The sequence below is a fragment of the Pseudochaenichthys georgianus genome, chromosome 23 (assembly GCF_902827115.2).
Source record: "Pseudochaenichthys georgianus chromosome 23, fPseGeo1.2, whole genome shotgun sequence".
In the NCBI taxonomy this organism is placed as follows: Eukaryota; Metazoa; Chordata; class Actinopteri; order Perciformes; family Channichthyidae; genus Pseudochaenichthys; species Pseudochaenichthys georgianus.
This window is the reverse complement of record NC_047525.1, coordinates 23,986,380-24,011,878: the sequence shown is the minus strand read 5'-3', so window position 1 is coordinate 24,011,878 and position 25,499 is coordinate 23,986,380. Positions and strand designations below refer to the sequence as shown.

The 25,499-nt window shown below is 44.0% G+C and overlaps 1 protein-coding gene across 1 annotated transcript in view; it reads right to left on the bottom strand.

Moving 5' to 3' along the window:
- The window catches only part of LOC117468422 (neuron navigator 3-like), a 247,997-nt gene extending 230,605 nt beyond the window's left edge, over positions 1 to 17,392 (bottom strand). Inside the window, exon 1 of the mRNA XM_034112509.2 lies at positions 17,113 to 17,392. Coding sequence (XP_033968400.2) covers positions 17,113 to 17,181 — 69 coding nt within the window. The 5' untranslated portion in view covers positions 17,182 to 17,392. The remainder of the gene's footprint in view (positions 1 to 17,112) is intronic.
- Positions 17,393 to 25,499: the final 8,107 nt, after the last annotated feature.

Below are 25,499 nucleotides of genomic sequence, written 5' to 3'. Positions count from 1 at the left end.
CGAGTAAAACGCAGCCAGATGTTGGACGTGTCTGAGGTACCATTTTCGCCTAAATTCTAACCAACTGGCATACAGTATAGTTAGCAGGAAGTGGTTCAATTTAGTCTGAATACAAGTACCTTATGGCGCACTGCAGCGGGTAGCTCGCTTTAAGCATGCCGAGCCGTGCGGGGCCGTTTTTGGTTGCGTTTCCACTTGGCCTAGTACCGGCTAGCGGGTCCTAATTCACAGTTTTTCTGGCCCCATAAAATCGTGGTTCTAGGGCCAGGAACAACCAGGCTGAGTCGGGCTGAGTATGCTAAACTAGAGAGAGAATCGCTGGCCAGGGGCTACAACTACAACAAGATGAACATATTTGACCGTGATTTAATTGTAATACACGTTTCTAAATGATGCCGAAGTAACAACACACTGATACCGGTTAGTAAAAACCATGAATTCATGCTGTGACAAGTCTGCAGACAGACGGCAGAGAAAAACCGTTTTCTAAATGTAGCTTGGCTAAGCTAACGTTATATATGCTCCGACCGTCCACACTCACACCAACGGCCTACAGACATAAATAAACCAGCGACTGTATTCTCCATGACACAGGCAGTCTGTGGTTTGTACTTGTTTAACTTCTGTCTAGTTTCTGAACAGATATGAGGAGCTGTGAGCTCTGAGGGCTAACAGCTAACGGCTGTGTTGTTTTTCTGGGGCGCTCATTGAAGATGACGTCACGGCTCCGCCTACACTGCGTTACTATGGTTACTGCCCCAGCTCCTAAACTGTAATGGAAGCGCAGCATTAGTGGTAGATGAGCAGCAGTGGAGGACTCTCTAGGGTTGTCAATACACAGATCAATTAGTGTTGCTTTCTACCTGGCACTCTGATGGATTTGTTGACAAGTAAACAAACATTTCCGTGTCCTGAAGATCTTCAGGTTCATGTCTTAGGAAATGAGCTGCTAATATATGACTTGTTTTTAAACTGATACACAATTAAATGTACAGCCAGGAATCCTTGAAATAGCACAACCACAATTTCTGATAGCGTCATGCTGGGTGACGTTATTTGATCAACAAAGAAGTGGCAAATATCAAAGGGCATGAGGGAGGATATTACTGTGTATACGTGGGAAACAAATGTGACTTTGTTTAGCCAAATGCATCGTTAACAAAAGTGATCCTTGATATGATTAATATGTAATCCTGTGTGGGATAGATGAAGGGACAATGGGCCACTTCGTCATGAACATGGTGTCCACAGGGCCAGTTCACACGCTATTAAAATATTAAATGACGTGCCAACATGGTGCGGGGGCTAAATGAAAAAATATTTTCCAATTAAGACTTCCAACAGAGGCGTCAGGATCCTCGGGGTGTCTGGGCAATGAGATCAAAACGATGATATCACAGAATAAAGAATAAAAAGTGCAATTGATCAACGGACCTCCTAAAAAAAGACCTCATATTTCTGTATCTCTGTCATGCAACCTGACCAGAGGTGGGAAGGAGTGGAGTACAAATACTTCGTTACTGTAATTAAGTACTATTTCTGGTATCAGTACTTTACTCCACTACTTATTTTTCTGACGACTTTTTACTTTGACTTCTTACATGTTGAACACAAATACCTGTACTTTCTACTTCTCACATGTTGAACACAAATACCTGTACTTTCTACTTCTTACATGTTGAACCCAAATACCTGTACTTTCTACTTCTTACATGTTGAACTCAAATACCTGTACTTTCTACTTCTTACATGTTGAACACAAATACCTGTACTTTCTACTTCTCACATGTTGAACCCAAATACCTGTACTTTCTACTTCTTACATGTTGAACCCAAATACCCGTAGGCCTACTTTCTACTTCTCTCATTTTCCAAACAGCTGGTTCCTTTAGTCCAGGGGTGGGGAACCTTTTTCCTCTCAAGGGCCATTTCAATTATTTCAACATCCTCCGAGGGCCGTACAAATTATAGACCTCTGCTTAAAAAACTAAAATCACAGCCCATTCATTTGGCCTTTCTTTCATGCTGTGCAAAGAAAAAGCAACCTCTTAATCAGATATCTTGCCATGACTCGCGCATGCATGCACGTGCACGGTTGTGGCATGACCACCAAAACAGAAAGATATGGACACAAGATGTGTGCACATTTATTTAGTTTCCTATCCATGTGAACATGATTTAAGGGGGGCGGGGGGGGGGGACTTAACCTCATCTAGGGGGTCTGGGGGGCATGCTCCCCCGGGAAGATTTTTTTTTTTAAATGTTGAAGTTAAAAGCATCAATCTGGTGCACTCTGAGAGCAACATTAAGAGATCTATGGATACATCTCTCAGCACCCATATGAGGCAGAACTGTAAGCAGATTTATTTTTCTTTATGGACATTTTACAAATCACTCTCCTTTCAAACTGTATTCTTGTTTATTAATAACAACTTTTGTTTACTGTCGTATAGTATTTCATACCCGTTTACTTTATTCTCTTATTTTATTATAACTATAATGATTCATATGAAGATGTGCCTTTACCTCACTGGTTGTAGACATAGGTTGTCGAACAAGCTTCTTATATTTGTTAGCATAGCTAGCTAACCAGATGCTAATAACAACAAAGTGATTGACTGTCTGATCAGTATGACAGATGAGCAGATCACCACTGGGCTTTCAACTAAAGACACAGCCACGCAAAAGCTGCGGCATGTGTACGGCTCCTTATCGGTACTGACATTTCTGAAGTGCCGAGCGACGTTCTGGTGCTCTCTGTCAGAACTGCACCCCTGTCAGACGAGCCATATACCACGTGATGACACGTTAGGTTTGTGTTGTGTTCAAGGACCCTGACCTTGGCCAGGAAAAACAGGTACTGGCTTGTTTAATTATTTTGCGATCTAGATTTCTTTAATTTTTTCTATTTTGCGTGTGTTTATAAATTACCTCGAGGGCCGTACCAAATGGTCTCGCGGGCCGTATACGGCCCGGAGGCCGGAGGTTCCCCACCCCTGCTTTAGTCTGAATATATGTTTGGTGGCGTACCTGTACTTTTTACTTCTTACATGTTGAACACAAATACCTGTACTTTCTACTTCTCTCATGTTGAACTCAAATACCTGTACTTTCTACTTCTTACATGTTGAACACAAATACCTGTATTTTCTACTTCTCTCATGTTGAACTCAAATACCTGTACTTTCTACTTCTCTCATGTTGAACTCAAATACCTGTACTTTCTACTTCTTACATGTTGAACACAAATACCTGTACTTTCTACTTCTCTCATGTTGAACTCAAATACCTGTACTTTCTACTTCTTACATGTTGAACCCAAATACCTGTACTTTCTACTTCTTACATGTTGAACTCAAATACCTGTACTTTCTACTTCTTACATGTTGAACTCAAATACCTGTACTTTCTACTTCTTACATGTTGAACTCAAATACCTGTACTTTCTACTTCTTACATGTTGAACTCAAATACCTGTACTTTCTACTTCTCACATGTTGAACTCAAATACCTGTACTTTCTACTTCTCACATGTTGAACTCAAATACCTGTACTTTCTACTTCTTACATGTTGAACACAAATACCTGTACTTTCTACTTCTCACATGTTGAACTCAAATACCTGTACTTTCTACTTCTCACATGTTGAACACAAATACCTGTACTTTCTACTTCTTACATGTTGAACTCAAATACCTGTACTTTCTACTTCTTACATGTTGAACTCAAATACCTGTACTTTCTACTTCTTACATGTTGAACCCAAATACCTGTACTTTCTACTTCTCACATGTTGAACACAAATACCTGTACTTTCTACTTCTCACATGTTGAACACAAATACCTGTACTTTCTACTTCTTACATGTTGAACTCAAATACCTGTACTTTCTACTTCCTACATGTTGAACTCAAATACCTGTACTTTCTACTTCTCACATATTGAACACAAATACCTGTACTTTCTACTTCTTACATGTTGAACACAAATACCTGTACTTTCTACTTCTTACATGTAATATAATATAAAAGGAGGTCAGGTACTCTTTAAAACAGCTGCTAGTTATGGGTACTTTCTACTGAAGTACACTTCAAAGCTCTTTACTTTAACTTGAGTAAAGAAGTTTAGTCAGTACTTCTACTTGAGTACAGGATGTGTGCACTTTTGCCCTCTCTGAAAACGAGTAATTGCCGTAAGGAATCTGCTTTCACAACCATAACGTCTCTAAATCCATACCTGAACTTCCCCACAGCAGCGTACGATGTCTCGACGAGAAGCAGGTTATAAATCACTTTTGAAAGCTCACTTCTTTAAAAGGACCGTGGTCTCTTTTAAACGCAGAAACAGAACCACAGCAGAGCTCCGACCAACATCGGACAGCGTGTTTATCTGAAGGGTCGAGGCCGAGCTTCACTGCCTGTGATTAGGCGGCCATGTTGCGGAGGAAACGCTTATTATGTGGTCGTCCCGGGCCTTGTTTGTCGTGACCTTGAGGGCTTTTCCCATGGCGCAACGGAGAGAGGAGAAACCACAGGAACCGCCCGAGACATACAGAGGAGAAACGTAAACCGTGTTAAACTGAACTATCCCTGACTCTGTTATTAATCCAGCCTTTGCAAAAACACAGGATTTCACTGATTCGACCGAGTGAAGGCTTGATTTTAGGCATGTTACCACAGCAACGTTCGATGGCAAGGCAGCTGAAGCGTAAAGACTCCGTGTCTTTAAACCAAATACGCTTAAAGCAACAACTCACTTCTTCTTCTTCCTGGCAAGAAAACAGACTCGGGTGTTTGGATTAGCGCGCGTTGCTGCAATCAGGAGACTTCATCAATCCGAGTGCAAGAGGTTAATCGTGCAGTTAATTATATCCAAGACTTGCCGGCATCGGACCAGAAGCCGTGCTGCCCACCAGCCTAAAACACCACGTTTTTTGGTTTTAAAACAAAGGGGTTTTCGAGTATTCTCTCTGTTCAATTTTCAAATAATAATACACAGTATGTTTCGAGGCTAAGTCAATGCTTGAAGCCGTTAATGTCCCACTTTACTTCACGCTTGAGCTTGTCAAGTGAATAAAAGTCCATTATTTCTCCAATTGAAACACTTTTGTCTCGTTACTGTTGTCCATTACACCTTCACCGTACAATACATGTGGTCGTAGACAAACACTGGTTCCTACATATTCGTCCTGAGATTTCTACAAGACAACATGTCCTCAGAACAAGAAGAAAATGGACCATTTAAATCAGGGGTGTCAAACTCAAGGCCCGGGGGCCAAATCCGGCCCGCGACTTCATTTTATGTGGCCCGCAAGAGCTTGCAAAGAATATAATACGGTTACATGCTACTTTACAGAAGCTGGTTGCCCATAAACTACATGTCCCACAATGCATCTTGTTTTGTGACATGCGCACCGAAAAGAGACTTGCAATTATTTGCCCTGGACTTCTGCTTTCAAATGTAGTTAGTTATTACCCTATCCGATAATAATCCAATTCAGAGGCAATAATGTAATATAATACATTATTTTATATATATATTTATATATGTATATTTATATAGTTACAACCGGCCCTTTGAGTGCAACCATAATGCTAATGTGGCCCGCGATGAAATTGAGTTTGACACCCCTGATTTAAATCGACAATACAGCTAAATTCCAATGTCGCCACATAACCACACATTTTACAGCTCGAAAAGTGAGTCGCGTTGTGAGAAAAAAAATCCAATTACCTGAAAAATCCCGACACAAAAGAGGATGTGGACGAAAGGCTTTTGAGGATGTATGTGTTGCCTTCACTTGTCATAATGGTCAGTCCATCTCAGCCCGTCAAATGGAGCTGAACGCATTGCTTTGCTTTCTTCTGCTTCAGTATGCTTTGAGATAACGGGAAAGGTTTCCTCGTGTCTGTCAATATGTCAGACCCCAACAACAGAAAGGTGAAGAGCAGCCGGAGGGAAATGTGGATTTTAATCCTTGATCTAACAGACCATATTCGGTTGTGGTTTTTAAATCTCACCCTTAAATATGAGACCTTTCTGTGAAGCATGCGTACAGATATGTGGATTTCCGACAGAGGACATCCTTAGAGCTTCAAAGGACACTGCGTGGCAACTTATGCACACGTCAAAGTCAGAGAATAAAATCAAGTAGACCATAAAAGGAAGGTCAGACACATGAAGACGTCTTTCAGAACGTGTAGGTCAGCGTCCGGCACTTCATCGCTGTTAATAAGAGTTGATTAAGGAAGTTACACGTCTTCACCTTCTCTATCGATCTGTCATAAATCTCCAGAAGGACTCTACTCTTTGCAGAAGACCAAACCAAATGAGTCATATTTAATTACTGCCACAGACCTGAAGACAAAACAAGGACATGTTCAAAGTGTGAGGATGTACTTTAAGCACCTCGATGGCAGTAAAGCATATTAATCTCTTTGGCTAAATTAATTAGAAGTTAAGCGTCAGTAACTCGTGTTCCTACTGTACGAGGCTTTCTTTGTCCTAATGCAATGCCTTTCAAGACTTAGTAAGAATCTGTGCGAACTTGAGACTTCAGGGCCAGATGCATGGTGACAGATAAAACCCGTATTGCTTAATGCATGGGAAAGACCAAAGGAACCGCTTCTTAAAGGGGCCCTTCTATAATAATTGTCAGGTTCATGGATGTATGTTGTGCCTCGGCTGTGACCTGTTTCCCGCCCCTTAGCCTATACGTACAATGTGTGGAAGAGCTAGCCAATAGGAGTGTGTGTTGCATTAGGCGATTTCACACTGCAGTGCTTTTCCCACAAAGGTTCATCAGAACCTTAGGAAAATGAAGCCGCTGACGTCACTTCTTCTTCTTCTTCTGCTTTGGGTTTACTGGCAGGCCGCAAACCACTTCACGGCGTATACTGCCGCCCGAAGTCCCCGGCCGGAAGCCCCCGGAGTTGGGGACTGGCTTCCGAGTAAATCGCCAGAACGCCGACACCTCCTCATCTCCACCGCTCCCATGTTTTCTTTCGTGTTGCCATAAGTTAGTCTCTCTCCGTTGGTGGACGCAACATTTCGGAACTAAAGTGGGAAAAGTACTGCGGAGTGAAAGCGCCTATAGTGATGTTACTATGTTTCGGAAGTACACAAAGGAGTCCAATGGAGGCGTTTCGGGCGGAGGGACTTTGGGGATTGTAGCCTTTGCAGACCATTTACATGCACACTAAAGGAAAGGGCGAAACTCAGAATAGGGCCCCTTTAAAACAAATCTGAGATGAAGGAAGTGACACTGCATCTAAATCACTCAAACAAAGTGTGTGTATTCAAATGAAGGTAAGAGTTGCAGCTGATGCTTTCTCATATCCCACAGTGAGGGCGGTCTCCACGTATCATCCCATATAACAACATGGAGACACGGAGACGCTGCTGATTGAACTATTATATTGTTGTAAGAGCCAGAATACTTGCGTCAAGTCCGATAAGAAGAGTACACGTGTCTGTGTCAAGAATAACAGAATCTCACAGGTTTTAAACGCCGCAGACAGACATGCGAAAAGTCACGATACAAAGGCCTCTTTAGATACAGCACAAGATAGATTATTTCAACACTACCTGTACGGCTTCATCCACACGACACCTTTGGCATTCAAAACCCCGATCCCATGTCCCATCATGCAGCTGGTACAAAACCCCGCGGCGCCGTGTCCCCGGTGAGACTCCCAGCTGCTGTAATGATCCTGTTATCTCCCTCCAGAGGTGCGGGGGGGTTGAGGAGGGGTCACGGGGCTCCACCTGCTCCATGTGTGTCAGGCTCACAGCTGCACATCTAAAGCTTCACATGCGTACAGGTGCGCTAACACGGGCATTGTTAGCGCTGACAGCCTCTCTCCAGATCCCCCTCCACACTCAAGGGGAACATCATTACATGCCAACATGCTGTGTAGTGCGCATGCATAATGTATGACACATCAACGTATGCGGGGGAAACTCACACACTCACACGCGGTGGAGAACAATATCATCTCGACACACAGCCAGATCATCAGGCAGTGGACGAGAGAGGAACACGGCGGAGACACTTCAAGACAAGGGTTTCCTCTGTAGCGTTAGCACGGCTAAAGGACTGCATACGGATACATGGAGGGTGTCAAGAAGACGCTGCATTTTAAATTCAAAGTGTAACATCACGCCAGATCTGTGAATTTTGCCTTGTTTACTCACTTCCTGTTTAATACTACTTATGTTTGTGGGACAAATAAAGCTATTCTGATACTGATTAAGTTATGATTTAGTTATTTACGTCGAGTAATGTCTCAATGTTCAAGGCTTGTGTAGTCTCGTCATGCACTTCCTGTTTTATTTTGTAGTTAACGTTCCTTCTCGTTTCAGAGCCATTGACTTCCTGCCATTTTGTGTTTTCCCACCAGTCTGTGGCCGTTTCTCAATCTCGAGGATACTGGCTTCCAAGCCAATATTTCAAGGATGCTACGTCATCGAGTAGGACTGTTCCAATCTCCAGCATACTTGGAATTCCACCGAGGCCGCGTCCTTGGTTTGGGGGGAAATTTTCGAGGCTGCACATGGGTAGACTTCGCGTCCTTAAAATCCCCACAATGCTTTGCGCACGGACCAATTTAAAAAACCCTTGCGGAGAATGGCTGAACCGACGCAGCACACATTGAAATGTAAGTATGTAGTGGCGTGGAACATGTGTTGGTAAATATGTGACTTTGTTCTCACCAAAAATATGTTCCTGAAAGTAAAGCAAGTTCATAATTAGATCGACATCGTGAGGTATTTATTTTCGGTACAGTTTATGTTGAAACCGTTAGAGAGAGTGGCACACTTGTTAGCCTGTTCCATTCTTCTTCGTTTTCCGATGCCGTGGCTTGGAAGCATACTTGCTTCGTTTCTGAAGGAAGTGACTTGGAAGTACGCGACTATCAAGCCAGCATCCTCGCGATTGAGAAACGTCCTGCGGGTGTTTCTCAATGTCGAGTAAAGCTGCTCCAGAGCCACCATTTCAAGCATACTACGTCATCGAGTGCCGCCGAAGGACTGTTCCAATGTCCAGCATACTTGGAATTCTACAGAGCCCGGCGTACTTCGTAGCGAGACATTTCGAGGCTGCACATAGACTCCGCGGTCTTAAAATCCCCACAATGCTTTGCACACGGAACAATTTACGAAAAATGTAAGGCGGGGCCTCTCATATGACGCACACCTGCACACTTGCTCGCCTGTTCCACTCTTCGTTTTGAACATTGCTCAACTTTTGAAGCCAGCAACGCTCCACGTCGCTTCCCACAATGCAGTTGGGCTAAAAGTGACGTCACCCCAGTCAAAGCGAATGGGCGGACGCGTTGGAAGCTTCAACGCACGCCGCTGTGCGGACGGGCCGTGGCCGCCTGCGTCGCAGTCAGAGGTCTCCAGTCACGAGACGATTACCATGTATATAGCTCCCACTATTGCTTTCGAAGCCGACCCCTGACTCACTCCGTCTGCGGGGATGACGGGATTCAATTCCAACACCGTGTTTGTGGCCTTGCCAGATTTTACGACAAGGTGACATTTAAGGATGCTAGACCGCAAAAGACCCTGTGTAAAATGGATTCCAGCAGTGGTTTATGACTCGGACATGCATGCAGATGAAGGCGATCCATCTGAATCGCCCATCGGACTGTAGCCGTGTCCACACGCTGTGCTCTGGACCCTGTTCCTGTGCGCAGTGTGTAAATCTACAGCAGTGGCAATCTCATCCCAGTAACAGGCTGCACATGAAAGTGAGAGCAGGCTATAAACTATATTTGACGACACCTATGCTTTTATTTTTTATAGCTGATACTTGGTTTGAACCAGTCGAATAAGTCACCTGGGTTGATTAGGGCAGGTGTTTTACGGCTTGTGAGTGAATATTAATTGCATGTTTTTGCGTCAAATTACCAAAATGGCCAAAATCTGTTGTTTTGATGTATTATGTACTCACGTCAGCTCGCGGTTATTACCATGTCCTCTTAGGCGTACACACAAACATCAAAATATGCATTTATGTTGAATACTAGCAGCTAAAAGGCTCTCAATGACAGAGCCTTGTTTGACATGGACAGGTGGTTGACGCCTTAATTGTATCCATACGTAGAAAAAAGCATTTCCCGTCAACAATGAAGACAGACTGTCACGCCCACGTCAAGCGAAATGGCATCCAACGGATTTATTTAGAAATCCAGCATTACATGCGTCCAGTATGTTCTATCGAGTGATGTGCGCAGTAGGAGGTACAGCTGCGTGTGCCCTGCTCGGTGAATTATTTAGTCGGCATATGCTGCGTGTTTCTCATTGTTCTGCTCCGACAGAAAAAGGCATCAAATACAGGAAACCGAGCCAAGGCGGGATTACATTATTCACTCATCTTTCACAACCCAGATCCCCAGAGCTTCAAAACAGTCACATATGAGACTTCACAGGGGGGGGGGGAGCCGGTGAATTCCCACACGACGAAATGATAGTTCTCTCTCAGACGGGGAGCTGCAATGCCCGGTTGAAGCAGAGAAATCGGCAGTAGTAGGCATGAGAGTCACTTTGTTAGAAAGGGTGGTGGGGACACTTTAAAAAATAATAATAATAATACATGCATTTAAACAATTTGTGATTCTGTTTTCTTCAAGGTTGTGTCTTCCTGGTCGAATGCACTTTGGATACAAGCGTCGGCTAAATGTAATGTACCTTCGCTTTGACAGCTAGTTCAGTAACTTTGATCTGCTGCTGAAATGTTGTCAGAACAATTGCTTTACTCTCCTCTATCTGAAAATTATTATTTATTTATTTTTTGGTTTGTTATTATTTGTTTTTTCGGTACTTTGTTATAATTATTAATCTGAGTGAAAAAAAGAGAATATATATATATATATATTATTGTTATATTTTTTTGTTTCTGACATGTTCAATAAATTGACTAAACTAAACTATTTGTGTCGAAGGTTCAATTTGTTCACCAGACATACACCGACATACACCGACATACACCCGAGAGGCGTGAGCAGTCGTCCAGATTGAACATGCGCTCACAGAAATATGTTTTGCCTGATATGGAAGATTTATTTCAATTGCATAACATGTGGATCCATTTGGACGCAAATTGAGTAATAAACTGTATACGTTTCGAATACACAATAACTTTGTCTACTTCCTTATTATCAATACATAATAATTATAATAATTCCTTATATTTATTCAAAGCGCTTTACATATACACATTACACATCTTTTGTATACATGCAATGGTCACTGTGGACAATACCCACAGGAGCAAGTTCAGGTGAAGGGTCTTGCCCAAGGACACACCGGCTTTACAGACGCAGCAGCGGCGGCGGGTTTCACCTCTTGATCTGATGATCATTGCACAGCGCACTGCGCCACACCGTCCATCTTCACGCCTCGAGGCGCTTTTACAAGTATACATTGGTATTATACATGTACTGTGGACAATACCCACAGGAGCAAATCTGGGTGAAGTGTCTTGCCCAAGGACACAACGGCCTGACGCAGTGGCGGCGGGAGCGGGTTTCGAACTGGAGTTCCCCAGCACTCCCCCTTGATCTGATGATCGGATGCACAGACCACTGCGCCACCCGTCCCTACATCCAATGTGTGTCACATTAGTGCACGCTATTTTCAGAATAATTTTAACACATGATCCTAATGGTTTTATGTTTCAGTATGTGTAAGCAACTGTGACTGAAAGAATATTGCTTTTATTTTACTTTTTATTTTTATTTTTAAGAAGGGGCTTTTTCTCCATAACCCTAACCACCATGCGCTATCAAAGATACAAACAGTGTACATGTTTTGTTTTAAAATAACTGCCATGTGTGGAACAAACAAACAAATAAATAAATAATGCAAAGTTGTAGGGTTGCTCAATTAATCGTATTTTAATCGCAATTACGATTATAGCTTGCAACGATTACGAAAACAACGTAATCGAAATAAAACGATTATTTTTTTATTATTATTATTAATTTTATTTTTGTATACAACATTTTTTTATTGGTTTTTCAGTTGAATTAAACTTGAAGTTCAGGGTAATCAACTGTTAAAAAAAATATTTCTCTAATAAATTCATGTTTTCAAACTAAATCGTTTTTAATAATCGTGATTTCAATTATTGACCCAAATAATCGAGATTATGATTGTTGCTATAATCGAGCAGCCCTACAAAGTTGTGGGGACACAATGTGCCATCTCCAAAAGTGGTGTCCCTAGCGTCCCCCAGTATAAACGGTTGCCATGGTTGCAGGGAAGTACTGGTGAGAAACACAGATTGTCCAGTGCACAGGGAGAGCTGATGAGAAGACTTGAGGAGATTCCTTAGCAACACAGCTGCCCAAACACAACCAATCACAGTCTCCCTCGGGGTCAGGTGAGCCGTCTGATCCTAATCACCGCCCCCTCCGTCACGGGAATACAAATAAGACGCCCCACCCGTCGGGAGAAGACAGAGGATATGAAGGGGAGGCAAACAGAGAGAGGCGTGGGAGGGGAGGGAGATGAGAGAGTGTGAGGGAGGGGAAGACAAGGCTAAATAAAGCTCTCAGCTTTACAACTTTTCTGCACGAAGACAATCTCCCACCGGGGGCTCACACACTTCTCACACACTTCTCACACACTTCTCACACACTTCTCACACACTTCTCACACTGCAGAGCTGATGTTCACAATGTCTCTGTGACGTTGAAGCCTCACTGGGTTTGATGCATTTGCATGTTGATGCCGATGAGCGCTGCTGAGCTGTTGGTGGAAATCAAAGGAATTTAAATGAACTGAAGTTGAAGCAAACTGCACTAAGTCTCATCTTCTCATTACAGACGCATTTCCTAACATCCGGTCTATACGCTGTGACATGTATTATCTCTTGGATTTCCACACGGCATCTATTGCACGCCTGTCCGTCCTGGAGAGGGATCCCTCCTCTGCTGCTCTCCCTGAGGTTTCTCCATGTTCCCTTAAACTGTGGGGTTTCTCTGGAAGTGTTTCCTTGTACGATGTGAGGGTCTAAGGATAGAGGGTCTGGGGACAGAGGGTCTAAGGATAGAGGGTCTAAGGACAGAGGGTCTAAGGATAGAGGGTCTAAGGATAGAGGGTCAAAGGACAGAGGGTCTAAGGATAGAGGGTCTAAGGATAGAGGGTCTAAGGACAGAGGGTCTAAGGATAGAGGGTCTAAGGACAGAGGGTCTGAGGACAGAGGGTCTAAGGATAGAGGGTCTAAGGACGGAGGGTCTAAGGATAGAGGGTCTAAGGATAGAGGGTCTAAGGACGGAGGATCTAAGGATAGCGGGTCTAAGGACAGAGGGTCTAAGGATAGAGGGTCTAAGGACGGAGGGTCTAAGGATAGCGGGTCTAAGGACAGAGGGTCTAAGGATAGAGGGTCTAAGGACGGAGGGTCTAAGGATAGCGGGTCTAAGGACAGAGGGTCTAAGGATAGAGGGTCTAAGGACGGAGGGTCTGAGGACAGAGGGTCTGAGGACAGAGGGTCTGAGGACAGAGGGTCTAAGGACGGAGGGTCTAAGGATAGCGGGTCTAAGGACAGAGGGTCTAAGGATAGAGGGTCTAAGGACGGAGGGTCTAAGGATAGCGGGTCTAAGGACAGAGGGTCTAAGGATAGAGGGTCTAAGGACGGAGGGTCTAAGGATAGAGGGTCTAAGGATAGAGGGTCTAAGGATAGAGGGTCTAAGGATAGAGGGTCTAAGGACAGAGGGTCTGAGGACGGAGGGTCTAAGGATAGAGGGTCTAAGGACAGCGGGTCTGAGGACAGAGGGTCTGAGCTGTTGTATTTGCTGTAAAGTGTTTCTACTGTAGGCTATTTTTATTATATGTTCAGCACTTTGGCTCCACCAAACATCGTTATAAATGTGCGATATAAATAAAACTAGATTTGATTTGAACAAAATAACCTTTTTACTATCCCTAAATCTCATTAAATAACATGTTGTATTGTTTGACAGAAGATCGACAATATAAATCTGGGCTGGTTTTAAAAAACCTTCTGTGTTTAAATGTAAAAACATCTGGTTCTATAATGTCCAATAAAACAACCGTGTGAGATTTGATCATGCTTTTTATTACATGTTGTAATATCACAGCAAAAGAGTCCATGATTGTCATTAAAAAAATATAACAAAAACGTAGAACAATGTGTGGAATAGTTAAATATGGGAACACCCGAAAAAATGCAATGAATGTCAGGATATTTCTTGGAGTTTCCACAGCTAAGCTAAGCTAAGCTAAGTTAAGCTAAGCTAAGCTAAGCTAACAGGGCTGCTGGATTCAGCTTAGGGGTAGGGTGTGTGTGTGTGTGTGTGTGTGTGTGTGTGTGTGTGGTGTGTGTGTGTGTGTGTGTGTGTGTGTGTGTGTGTTGTGTTGTGTGTGTGTGTGTGTGTGTGTGTGTGTGTGTGTGTGTGTGTGTGTGTGTGTGTGTGTGCGTGCGTGCGTGCGTGTGTGTTATATTTGAAGCCCCTGCCTCCTTGCTTGGTCGGGCCGCTCAATGGTCAGCTTCACACTGACGACCCCTTTCCTTTGTACCACAGGTTTGATTTGCACCGCGGTGTTTCCACATTGCACAAAGACTCCCCTCCATTAGAGTAACGGCAAGCAGGACGTATTATACATCGAGAGGAGCCACTGGATATGTGTATGTGTTAAGATCTACTGCAGAGCTTTGCAATCGTCCACAAAGTATCACAACTCCAAGGTCAGAATCACTGCCTCCTTCCTACGCCTCCTCTAAAAGAAAAGGGAATACAATGTTGTTGCCTGGCAGCGCGGGAAGCAACACGTCTGTGGCTTTGAAGAGTGCAATAAGAAGAGCACTCCCAGAAGGCACCCCGGTCTCAAAGGAGGGAACATAATAAAGTGCAATCAAAGTTTTATGTTATCTTAATAGCGCTACGAATGTCAGGCCTGATGTATTACTGCGCCGCGCCTGGACCATCGTTAGGATTATCAGAAGCACTTCATTAGAGGAATCAGGTCGGTGAGTTTCCTTGATCCGTTTCAGGCTGGGTTTAGTCGCTATGCATCGCTCAGAGATAGATCTTATGTCTGCTGTTGTCAGATGTGGGAAGTACATGTTTCTGGTATCAGTACTTTACTCCACTACTTGTTTTTCTGACGACTTTTTACTTTGACTTCTTACATTTTGAACCCAAATACCTGTACTTTCTACTTCTTACATGTTGAACTCAAATACCTGTACTTTCTACTTCTTACATGTTGAACTCAAATACCTGTACTTTCTACTTCTCACATGTTGAACTCAAATACCTGTACTTTCTACTTCTCACATGTTGAACTCAAATACCTGTACTTTCTACTTCTTACATGTTGAACTCAAATACCTGTACTTTCTACTTCTTACATGTTGAACCCAAATACCTGTACTTTCTACTTCTTACATGTTGAACTCAAATACCTGTACTTTCTACTTCTTACATGTTGAACTCAAATACCTGTACTTTCTACTTCTTACATGTTGAACTCAAATACCTGTACTTTCTACTTCTTACATGTTGAACCCAAATACCTGTACTTTCTACTTCTTACATGTTGAACTCAAATACCTGTACTTTCTACTTCTTACACTTTGAACCCAAATACCTGTACTTTCTACTTCTTACATGTTGAACTCAAATACCTGTACTTTCTACTTCTTACATGTTGAACTCAAATACCTGTACTTTCTACTTCTTACATGTTGAATACAAATACCTGTACTTTCTACTTCTTACATGTTGAATACAAATACCTGTACTTTCTACTTCTTACATGTTGAACTCAAATACCTGTACTTTCTACTTCTTACATGTTGAATACAAATACCTGTACTTTCTACTTCTCACATGTTGAACCCAAATACCTGTACTTTCTACTTCTTACATGTTGAACTCAAATACCTGTACTTTCTACTTCTTACATGTTGAACTCAAATACCTGTACTTTCTACTTCTTACATGTTGAACTCAAATACCTGTACTTTCTACTTCTCACATGTTGAACCCAAATACCTGTACTTTCTACTTCTTACATGTTGAACCCAAATACCTGTACTTTCTACTTCTCTCATGTTGAACTCAAATACCTGTACTTTCTACTTCTTATGTGTTGAACTCAAATACCTGTACTTTCTACTTCTTACATGTTGAACTCAAATACCTGTACTTTCTACTTCTCTCATGTTGAACTCAAATACCTGTACTTTCTACTTCTTACATGTTGAATACAAATACCTGTACTTTCTCCTTCTTACATGTTGAACTCAAATACCTGTACTTTCTACTTCTTACATGTTGAACTCAAATACCTGTACTTTCTACTTCTCTCATGTTGAACTCAAATACCTGTACTTTCTACTTCTTACATGTTGAATACAAATACCTGTACTTTCTCCTTCTTACATGTTGAACTCAAATACCTGAACTTTCTACTTCTACTTCTTTTTAAACACGAGTATCTGTACTTCTACTTGACTAAAGGAAGCATGTGTGTACTTTTGCCCTCTCTGGCAGTCGTGAAATCCCATCTTCTGCAGCCCATGCTCTCTCCATTGATCCACACTATAAACTGGACTTTAAATCAATGTATAATATCAACATTTCAGTTGTTTAAGTGCACGTACCGCACACTACACACTACACACTACACACACAATCAGACTCAAAACGAGCCTCCGTTAAGCGCACCATTATCTATCCAAGCGCTTTCCCCGCACACCCAAACCGCCCCCATTAGCGCACATGATACTGCTTTACAGGAATACATGTATCTCATATTCACGGGTGCTATTTCCCTTCCTATTTCCAGAGGGGTTAACATAACAAGCAAATCAAATAGTGAGTAAACATGTATTCCCACGGGAGGTTGGGGGGGGCCACGCCACATGAGCCCAGATGAAAGAGTGGAGACACAGCAACTTTATAAATAGCTATTAGGAGATAGGAAGAAAGGAGCCGCTGGGAATTCAGACACCATGTTCTCCTTTTGTTAAGAGAACAACAAGAACACGCTTTGATCCGTCGGCTTCCACCTTCACAGCAAACACGCAGTCGCACACCCAGCGGGAGGACATCTTAAAGTTCGGCCTACCTTCTTCTGGTCCTCCAGCTTTTGACTCGTCGACTTCTTGCCATGCTTGCTGGCTTCTGGTACATCCATCCCTGGTGCCAATGACGAATAACTCCAGAGTGAAATCACATGAAACCCGTTGAAGAGGAATCCGGGTGGCTACAGTTTCCCAAACAGGGCCTGTGTCCGGCTCACAGCTTCACCCGGACACAGGCGATCCATGGTGGGTTTAGTAAAGTGAGTTGTATCGGTGAGGTGAGCAGGACGAGTTCCAAACACGTGACGAAACGCTACCGATAGAGCTTCATTGGGATGGCTGAAGCAAAGAGAACTGTCTGCGGATTGGGTAGATTGTCTTCAGGGTGCAGATCCATCAGGCTTCCCTCTACATCTGGTGAGAGAAGAAAGAAAAGGCAAAAGATGAGAAACACAGTTTACGCTCAACAATTAATGCGAAATCTTTCTGCCTCTCTGAAAAAGTCAATATCCCCCTCTGTGCTGCGCTGTACACATGGGGGGGGGTATCTGCATATCAGAGTGAATGTTGCCATGGAGCTCAGAGAGGAGGAGAGAAGGAGAAGCTGGGTTTCTGATTGTTTTTATCCAAACCTATCGTTCGCCGAAAAGCAGCGGGGGGAGGTTTGAGACTTGCTGAGGTCGGGTGAACTCGTAAAGATAATCGTAACGACAATAGCTGCTACTACACGACATATGCCATTCAGTATGTGTTATGCTGTACTCATGGCATGACTGTGAAGGAAACTCGACAGGGAATTTTTTACCAATGCAACTCCAATTAGACTAATAATCTATGGATAAATCGCGTAATCGATGCCCAGCAGCGTTGTCACGATACCAATATTTTGGTTTCGATACCAAGTCAAGAATTGCGATTCCGAAAAAAAGGGAAACAGTCCTAAATGTAATTATTGTGCTTTATTTCACACCAGAACCATAACACAAACACAAACACACAAACAATGAGAACAGTAAATAAAATAAATGACGATAATTCGTATTAAATCAAAAATAAGCATCATCGATAAACAACTTTTTTGTCAAAATAGATTTGTATATATATATAAAAAATAGAACATAACCTCACTGTCAGAGATATCGCTCAAATACTTCCACATTTCGCTTCTGGCGTCTTTTTTGTCAACAAGCCGAGGCGCACTTCCCACTTGCAGCCATGCTTCTCGCTTTCTCACATGCTCTGGCAGCTAGCGCGTGCACGAGAGAGGGGAGGGACTTAGAGCATGCTTGAGAGGGGAGGGACTTAGAGCGGGCTTGAGAGGGGAGGGACTTAGAGCGTGCACGAAAGGGGAGGGACTTAGCGCGTGCTTGAGAGGGGAGGGACTTAGAGTGTGCACGAGAGAGGGGAGGGACTTAGAGCGTGCACGAGAGGGGAGGGACTTAGAGCGTGCACGAGAGGGGAGGGACTTAGAGCGTGCTTGAGAGGGGAGGGACTTAGAGCGTGCACAAGAGAGAGGGGAGGGACTTAGAGCGAGCTTGAGAGGGGAGGGACTTAGAGCGTGCTTGAGAGGGGGGAGGGACTTAGAGCGTGCTTGAGAGGGGAGGGACTTAGAGCGTGCTTGAGAGGGGAGGGACTTAGAGCGTGCTTGAGAGGGGAGGGACTTGGAGCGTGCTTGAGAGGGGAGGGACTTAGAGCGTGCTTGAGAGGGGAGGGACTTGGAGCGTGCTTGAGAGGGGAGGGACTTAGAGCGTGCACGAGAGGGGAGGGACTTAGAGCTTGCACGAGAGGGGAGGGACTTAGAGCTTGCTTGAGAGGGGAGGGACTTAGAGCGTGCTTGAGAGGGGAGGGACTTAGAACGTGCTTGAGAGGGGAGGGACTTAGAGCGAGCTTGAGAGGGGAGGGACTTAGAGCGTGCTTGAGAGAGGGGAGGGACTTAGAGCGTGCTTGAGAGGGGAGGGACTTAGAGCGTGCACGAGAGAGGGGAGGGACTTAGAGCGTGCTTGAGAGGGGAGAGACTTAGAACGTGCTTGAGAGGGGAGGGACTTAGAGCGAGCTTGAGAGGGGAGGGACTTAGAGCGTGCTTGAGAGGGGAGGGACTTAGAGCGTGCTTGAGAGGGGAGGGACTTGGAGCGTGCTTGAGAGGGGAGGGACTTGGAGCGTGCTTGAGAGGGGAGGGACTTAGAGCGTGCACGAGAGGGGAGGGACTTAGAGCGTACACGAGAGAGGGGAGGGACTTAGAGCGTGCACGAGAGGGGAGGGACTTAGAGCGTGCTTGAGAGGGGAGGGACTTAGAGCGTGCTTGAGAGGGGAGGGACTTAGAACGTGCTTGAGAGGGGAGGGACTTAGAGCGAGCTTGAGAGGGGAGGGACTTAGAGCGTGCTTGAGAGGGGAGGGACTTAGAGCGTGCTTGAGAGGGGAGGGACTTAGAGCGTGCACAAGAGAGAGGGGAGGGACTTAGAGCGTGCTTGAGAGGGGAGGGACTTAGAGCGTGCACAAGAGAGAGGGGAGGGACTTAGAGCGTGCTTGAGAGGGGAGGCACTTAGAGCGTGCTTGAGAGGGGAGGGACTTAGAGCGGGCTTGAGAGGGGAGGGACTTAGAGCGTGCTTGAGAGGGGAGGGACTTAGAGCGGGCTTGAGAGGGGAGGGGCTTAGAGCGTGCTTGAGAGGGGAGGGACTTAGAGCGTGCTTGAGAGGGGAGGGACGTAGAGCGTGCTTGAGAGGGGAGGGACTTAGAGCGTGCTTGAGAGGGGAGGGACTTGGAGCGTGCTTGAGAGAGGGGAGGGACTTAGAGCGTGCTTGAGAGGGGAGGGACTTAGAGCGTGCTTGAGAGAGGGGAGGGACTTGGAGCGTGCTTGAGAGAGGGGAGGGACTTAGAGCGTGCACGAGAGAGGGGCGGGACTTAGAGCGTGCACGAGAGAGGGGAGGGACTTAGAGCGTGCTTGAGAGGGGAGGGACTTAGAGCTTGCACGAGAGAGGGGAGGGACTTAGAGCGTGCACGAGAGAGGGGAGGGACTTAGAGCGTGCACGAGAGAGGGGAGGGACTTAGAGCGTGCTTGAGAGGGGAGGGACTTAGAGCGTGCACGAGAGAGGGGAGGGACTTAGAGCGTGCTTGAGAGGGGAGGGACTTAGAGCGTGCTTGAGAGGGGCGGGACTTAGAGCGTGCTTGAGAGGGGCGGGACTTAGAGCGTGCTTGAGAGGGGAGGGACTGCAGGCAGGGAGTGGAAGCAGAGCGCTGAACACACACGGCTCTTATTAAAACGGCGCTTTCTCACCGGAGTACTTTTCCCCCGTCATTCTTAAAGTACCGATACTAATGACACGGAGGAATCGTAACGTTTTTAACGGCAGGGTATCGCGGTACCTTCCAAGTAGCGGTACACCGTGCAACACTACATTACCCAGTTGTGCCTATCCGGTCCAGCCTACTAGCTTTAACCTGTTGGATTTTGTGCAAACCATCAACAACCAGTCAGAATTATAGCATATTTCTAGCAAATAAAGAAAGACACGCTTACGTCCGGAACCTGTTGCAATGTCGTACGAAGATACAGATAGGAGGGCATTATTTTGGCGCAAACACTACAAAGTATGAGAAGGTAAAGTTAGGAAGTGGAGCCGAGTGGAAAAATAGTCTAAACACACGTGACACCCCAAAAGACGACAGCTTTTTCCACCTTGAAACAAACCGGACTAGCTGCATCCGGACTTGTGGCTAAGCTTAAAGTATGTTCAGTGGATGCAACGAGGCAGATAAGTGAATGCATTATAGCACAACGAGAAAACTGAAAACACAGTAGTGACATTTTTCAAACAAAAGTACCAATGCTTTCCCTTCCTTGCTCTGGCAGATGGTGAAAGGAAATGAAATGTTTGCAACCATCATTCATGCAGGGGGCGAACTGAGTGCTTTGAGACGGGGAGAAGCAAGGTCATTAAAATCGGTCTTCATTTGCAGGAATAGTCTTTTCGCTCATTCAAAAGTCGCAACACTTACTTTTACAGCTACATATTGTGAAAGTAAGTGTAGAGCATGCACGCTGATACTGCATTTTCCAATACAGTTTGCCACATGTGGGACAAAGACGAGGTTCTTGTGGGACAATGCAGGACATGTTACTGCGTTGCGTTTATATTTTGGTTTCAGGAGGATTATCCACAGATCGATATTTTCTTTATGAGCCACGTGTTTCTCGTGAGTTTCGGGGAATCGTCGCTTCAAAACATAATCACCTGTAAAAACCCATAAGTAAATACATGTATCTGTTGATTGATTGACATCTGACACAACTAATGGTGATAGCCCTTTCGATTTCTACACACCTTTGGATAAAAGCGTTGTTTTCGACCGGCGACTGCCAATCAAACGCGGGACATCGGCTAAATGTGTGGGACAAAGGATAAAAATGCAACCCCTTGCTCTGCAGTACAGCCGTCCAAATGGCGTCCAATCGAACGCTCCTATATTCCCTGAAGGTACCTCAGACGAGTCCTCCCAACAACCAGCCTCCCCAGCCACCGGGCCATGAGGGAACGTGACGTGTGTTCTTCTTCTCTCTGATCTGTTTCTCGTTGCCACTAAACACTTACCCTGTTTCACCGCAAACCTGTCAGTTACTTAAGGGCAATCAAGTCAAGTGCTGCCACCTCTGAATTGGTTCTTAGGGGACATCATGATTTCAGCGCGGAGGCCCAACAAGAGTGTTGGCTTTCAAGTACCACGGGACTGCCTTAAACAACAAGCCACACACAGGGGGATATGTGCAGCAATAGGTGATGTAGAAAATGAAGTCTGCTCTTCCACGACTAAAACCCCCCCAGATTTTAGTGTAGGCAAAAAAGACTGCATCCTGAAATTGCTAAAGTTGCTAAAAGCACAGCTGGAGTGCTTCCAGACTTCCCCTCAGCAGAGCAGCTCCTGCATACGGGGGGTTTCTGAACTCATGCATACTTCATGCCTGCTAATCGGCCCCTTTTTTCTTCTTGAATATTACAAAGGGAACAGGAACCTCACGGGGGAAGGACATGGCATACTTTGTGTCAGGAAGAGGCACTTGTATCATAGAGTGACAAGGCGGCTTTAGAGGGTCAGGAGCCATTGACCATCTGCTTTTCCCGACAAGCAACAGCAGGTAGAAAGGCCTCTTTCATCAAGGAAGCAAGGACAGACTCTCCGTAGGGGGAAACAAGTGCCTGGCAAGATATTACTCTACTGCATCTTGCGCTGTTGAAAAAAAGAGTTTTGACGAGGCCCTATTGTGCTTTTCAGAGATTTCCCTTTCCTGTAATGTGTGTTAGGTTTGAGTGCATGTCAATGGTCTGCAAAGGTCAGAATCCCAAAGTTCTGCATCAAATTGAGATCACAATCTATCATTCGTATTGGCTAGCACTCCAAAGCATTGTACTTGATAGGCTAAGGCACTAGACATCTCTAAGCTATCACAACAGAGCCGGCCAGCTGACCAATCAGAGCAGACTGGGCTCTGGTTTCAGACAGAGGGTGAAAAGAGAAAAATAAAGAGCTTTTTTAACATTAAAGCATGGAGACATGTCCCTGTAGAGACACTACATACTGATATACACCTGAACATCAGCAGGAGAGGACTCTTTAAAGTAGAGACACTACATACTGATATACACCTGAACATCAGCAGGAGAGGACTCTTTAAAGTAGAGACACTACATACTGATACACACCTGAACATCAGCAGGAGAGGACTCTTTAAAGTAGAGACACTACATACTGATATACACCTGAACATCAGCAGGAGAGGACTCTTTAAAGTAGAGACACTACATACTGATATACACCTGAACATCAGCGGGAGAGGACTCTTTAAAGTAGAGACACTACATACTGATATACACCTGAACATCAGCGGGAGAGGACTCTTTAAAGTAGAGACACTACATACTGATATACACCTGAACATCAGCAGGAGAGGACTCTTTAAAGTAGAGACACTACATACTGATATACACCTGAACATCAGCAGGAGAGAACTCTTTAAAGTAGAGACACTACATACTGATATACACCTGAACATCAGCAGGAGAGGACTCTTTAAAGTAGAGACACTACATACTGATAACCTGAACATTTGAATAGTTAAGTCCTTTTTAGATTAGATTTCCAACCACATTTGAATCTCTGAAAATACACAAATCCTACCCAGAGCTGTTGAGCTTCTCCTTGTGTTAGTAATAGTATTAATATATATTTTTTATCAATATAGTGAGGTGGTTGTCGGGGGTTGTCAGGGTTGGATATTTGCATAACGTATCTTATAATTACTGCCTATGCTGAGTATAAGACAGTTGCTGAATGTGTAGGTTGTGGCGAAACAAAATATTGCTATTTCTTTTTTTGTGATAATGCAGTTTTCAAATAGTTATTTCACTAAAAGCAAAAGAGGTCCAAGTCAACCTTCTGATATTATTATTATTATTATTATTATCAACATGCATACAAATACATTAATCTCAGAAAATAGACGAGATTAAAAAAATGCCAGATTTGAGCTAATAGCTAATTTCCATCTGCAGTCCTTAGGTAAGATATAAAATATAAAAAAAATAGTGTATACAGGATGCTTTCAGTGTCTTTTACAAACCCGGTGTTATCTTTTAAAACATTATAAACGTATGCGTTAATCCCCTCTGGTTGTAGAGGATCTTATTGGAATCCAAATCTCCATATTTATGAGCAGCACCCACCTTCAATCTCCACAGCCGGAGCATATTTCCTCCACCTTTCACCTGGCATTTGGTATTCAACGGGTGTCTGTAACTCTCCAAGTGGTCAATAAAGTTTGATTCACGAGGCCTCGAGCCGTAACTACAAACTGCTGCTTTAATTCCCGGAGATGTAAATGACGGCCATAGATCCAGCATGATTTCCTCGGGGAGAGCAGGAGAGATGTGCCGTAAATCATCTCCTCGAGAGGTCAGGGGTCGACATGAAGAACACCCCTCCATCACATTAAAATACTGTTATGCCCTAATGGCATTCCTTCAACATAAACCGTATTTGATCAGCCTCTGTTAGGACCACAGCCACACAAAACTGCCTATTATAGTCACTAAGAATATTAATGAGCACAGGTACACCACGGCAGCAGTACATTATTACACCCAAATATAAGAAATAAGGACAATATATAAAGCGCAATACAGTATATCTTGTTGCTTATAAAGAGTAACACCATTTCCAAGATGGTGCAGTTCAAATAAATCAATTAAAAACGATTTCCAAATGCTAAGTATTTCCCTGATTTTACAACAACAAGAATCCCTTCAGGCTGGAGGTAGTAAAATGAAAAAAGGCAATATCTTTAATTTGGGTTGAAAGCCAAAATCCAAACCAAATACAAAAGCTGTCTATATTGCTGTTGTCAGGGTAACTGCAGAGAGAAAGCAGCGTGGCAGTGTGTGTGTGTGTGTGTGTGTGTGTGTGTGTGTGTGTGTGTGTGTGTGTGCGTGCGTGCGTGCGTGCGTGCGTGCGTGTGTGTATCTTCGCTGTGTTCAACAGGGTGATCTCTACAGTGAAGGTGCAGACTGACCCGGGTAGCAGCAGCTCGTTAGCTTGAGAAAATGCATGTTTCAGTGTCAGTTTTGCGGTGTTCGTTTTGTTCCACCCGCTCTCGCCCGCGCCTGACACTCTCCTGGCACCTGGCTGGATATTGTTTCAGGAGTTGACACAGTGTTTGCTTGTGACAGCAACATGGCTCAGGACTGATATCAGTACAGCACACAGCTAAACACACAGGCTGCTCGCTTGGGACTTTAAATCACACACTGACAGCAATATTCCTCAATGAAATGAGTCCTTTAAATATGTAACATATAAAATAATATCCAACACATGTACGGAGGATAAAAAGTAAGCTGCTAATGTAGCTCAGGAATCGAAAATAACTGGATTACAGAAATGCAATGTAACCCCTATAGGTAGCGTGCTAAGCTAACACACAACTGAACTGATTTTAAGCAGAAAGAGCTGTTGTTTTAGTTTATTTGTATTATTTTAAACAGTTGCTTGGCTGGGGCAAAGTATACCTGCCCAAATGTGTTTCATTTTAAGATCAGTGTTCAAGCTAATCTCGTAAAAATATTGTTTTCATTAGCAACAAAGCTAGCTAGCTCATAGAGATAGATTGACAGGCACTAAGCGACTGGCTAGCATAGAAGCGCTAACAACATTTTTCAAGGTTGTGCATATGACCTTGCCTGAGCCACTTTCTATACAGTAGGTCAAAGTGTTGCTGTCTCGCTGACAATCTTTGTTTTTATTTGTATTGCATTTTCGTTTTCAGGGCGTTTTGATGCCGTTTTTTAAAACAGTAAACTAGCTAACCTAGCTAACCTAGCTAACATAGCTAACCTAGCTAACCTAGCTAGCCTAGCTAACATAGCTAACCTAGCTCATTTTGGGT